This window comes from Nanorana parkeri, unplaced genomic scaffold (assembly GCF_000935625.1).
Source record: "Nanorana parkeri isolate BGI_ZX_2015 unplaced genomic scaffold, ASM93562v1 scaffold2136, whole genome shotgun sequence".
Taxonomy (NCBI): Eukaryota; Metazoa; Chordata; class Amphibia; order Anura; family Dicroglossidae; genus Nanorana; species Nanorana parkeri.
In genome coordinates, this window is record NW_017308404.1 from 127,635 (window position 1) to 129,680 (window position 2,046).

The 2,046-nt window shown below is 55.9% G+C and overlaps 1 protein-coding gene across 1 annotated transcript in view; it reads right to left on the bottom strand.

Annotated features, from left to right (window-relative positions):
* The window catches only part of PLEKHA7 (pleckstrin homology domain containing A7), a gene marked incomplete at its 5' end in the record, with an annotated part of 105,209 nt that extends 103,165 nt beyond the window's left edge, over positions 1-2,044 (bottom strand). The window contains 3 exon segments of the mRNA XM_018572801.1: positions 211-268; positions 1,858-1,934; positions 2,028-2,044. Coding sequence (XP_018428303.1) covers positions 211-268; positions 1,858-1,934; positions 2,028-2,044 — 152 coding nt within the window.
* Positions 2,045-2,046: the final 2 nt, after the last annotated feature.

A 2,046-nucleotide genomic window follows, 5' to 3' on the forward strand; every position in this document is an offset into this window, starting at 1 on the left:
TAGTAGTAGCCACCAGGGGCGGGGTCTGGGAAGCCAGGACAAGGTTCCAACAAAGGAGATACATCAGTCACCCCCCCTCCCCTCCCCCAATCACAGTGCTTTGGGATAGAATTGGATCAGAACCATGGAAGGGTCAGAGGTCGGCTCTGCAGAGCATCGCACCCATAGAACAATCTGTGCATACCCCGTATACCATGGCGGTGTACTCACTCGATGAAGAAGCTGGCGCCTTCCTCTGTGAATCCTTCTTCCCATCCGCGGGGGAGATCTGAGGAGACAGACACAACATGTCACATACAAGGGCCGGGGCGCAGTACAACATGTCACCCAATATGACATCACAGCGCTGTGGGAGGAGCCAATCCCCTACATAGACCGGGAGTCACATGTGACACCGATATAAGGCCGTGAGGGGGCCCTTTAGGGCCACATTCACACGTCTGCTCACCTCTCCACCATTGTACAAGGAGGAGACGTTCTATAGAAGACGGCCGGTAAGGTTTTGGCCCTCAGATACATGTTGAGGGCCCGATGAAAACAAATGGGTCGTTGTACAGGCTCTGGAAGTGTCCGGGTCTGTATAATCCCCCCACAGACCCCACGGAGAGCAACCAACCTGAACAACGTCCTGTTAGCAGATACTTCATAAGCCTGTTCAAGAATCGCAGAACAAAGATCAATGCAGCAGCTCCCGGCCGTCCAATCACACCATGTCCACCGTCATTGGAGGGTTCTCCCCATCAAGATGCACAGGGGCCCTGACCACATTCCGGGGTGGCGGATCTCGGGGGAGGGGCGGCAGTGAGGGGGTTCATGGCGTCCTAGCGGGGTCATTGGTCAGATTTAATCTGAGCGGAGCGAGACGCCACGGTATGCAGAGCCGACCCGAAACAAAGATGGCGGAACTCCGACTACAGCGACTGACAAGGCGGCCAATCACCTGGCAGAGACAGGGCCGGATTCACTACAAATCAAAGACCTGAGGTCACATGACCCGAGAGAAGTCCGGGAAGGTTCCTATTGGCTGAGGACAAGACCAGAAATGTCGTCATCATCACAACACTGGGGGGGGATGGGAGGGGCTACAGACCCATCAACTCAGGTGACCGGTCAGGATACGGATCAGACTTGTAGTCAGCTCTGAGGTCAGAGGTCATGGGGGGAGATTAATGTCCCCGAGGTGTTCTATTGGATTCGGGTCGGTGGGGGAGGGGGGGGCATTCAATGGTATCGATCCCTTCACCCTCAGGGAACTGGCTGCATACTGTCGCCACATGAGGAGCCCCGGACCCCCTGCACCAGCGTAGGGTCTGACAACGGGTCCAAAGATTTCATCCCCATACCTAATGGCAGTCAGGGTGCCAATGTCTGGCCTGTAGAGGTCTGTGCGCCCCCCCCCCCATGGATATATGTGATGCTGAGCCTCCATGATTGGAAGAACTGAAGTCTAATGAATGAAAGGGGCGGAGCCATGGACAGTCAAGACATCAAGGAAAGAGCTAGATGATGCTGGACGTCCTCCAGCCAGGAAATGAGGCGGCCTCTATCTGACTTGCTGCAGCTTCTAATGCACATTGCAAGAAGCTCCCAGTGTGCAGCGATATCAGAGGGGAGGAGCCGGTACAACTGTGCAAGACCGAAGGAGGGGCGGGGCTCAGAGAAAAGACTGAATGAGGGGGCGGGGCTCCAAGAAAAGACTGAGCAGTCAGTGTCAGGTGAGTAGTCAGTGTCAGGTGGGCAGTCAGTGTCAGGTGAGTAGTCAGTGTCAGGTGGGCAGTCAGTGTCAGGTGGGCAGTCACTGACAGGTGAGTATTCAGGTGGGCAGTGTCCGGTGTAGTTAGGTGGGCAGTCCGGTACCTGAGCGGATCATGTGTCCGGAGTTGACGGGCTCTCCGGTCCGGGGGTGCAGCCAGGTCGTGTTCCGGGACTGGTCGCTGTCGGAGGAGATCGGAAGATGAGTTCGGACATTCTATAGATACATATTATATACATGACACCCGCCTCCCCTCCCCCTCTCTCCCTCTTACTCGATGAAGAAGACCCGGC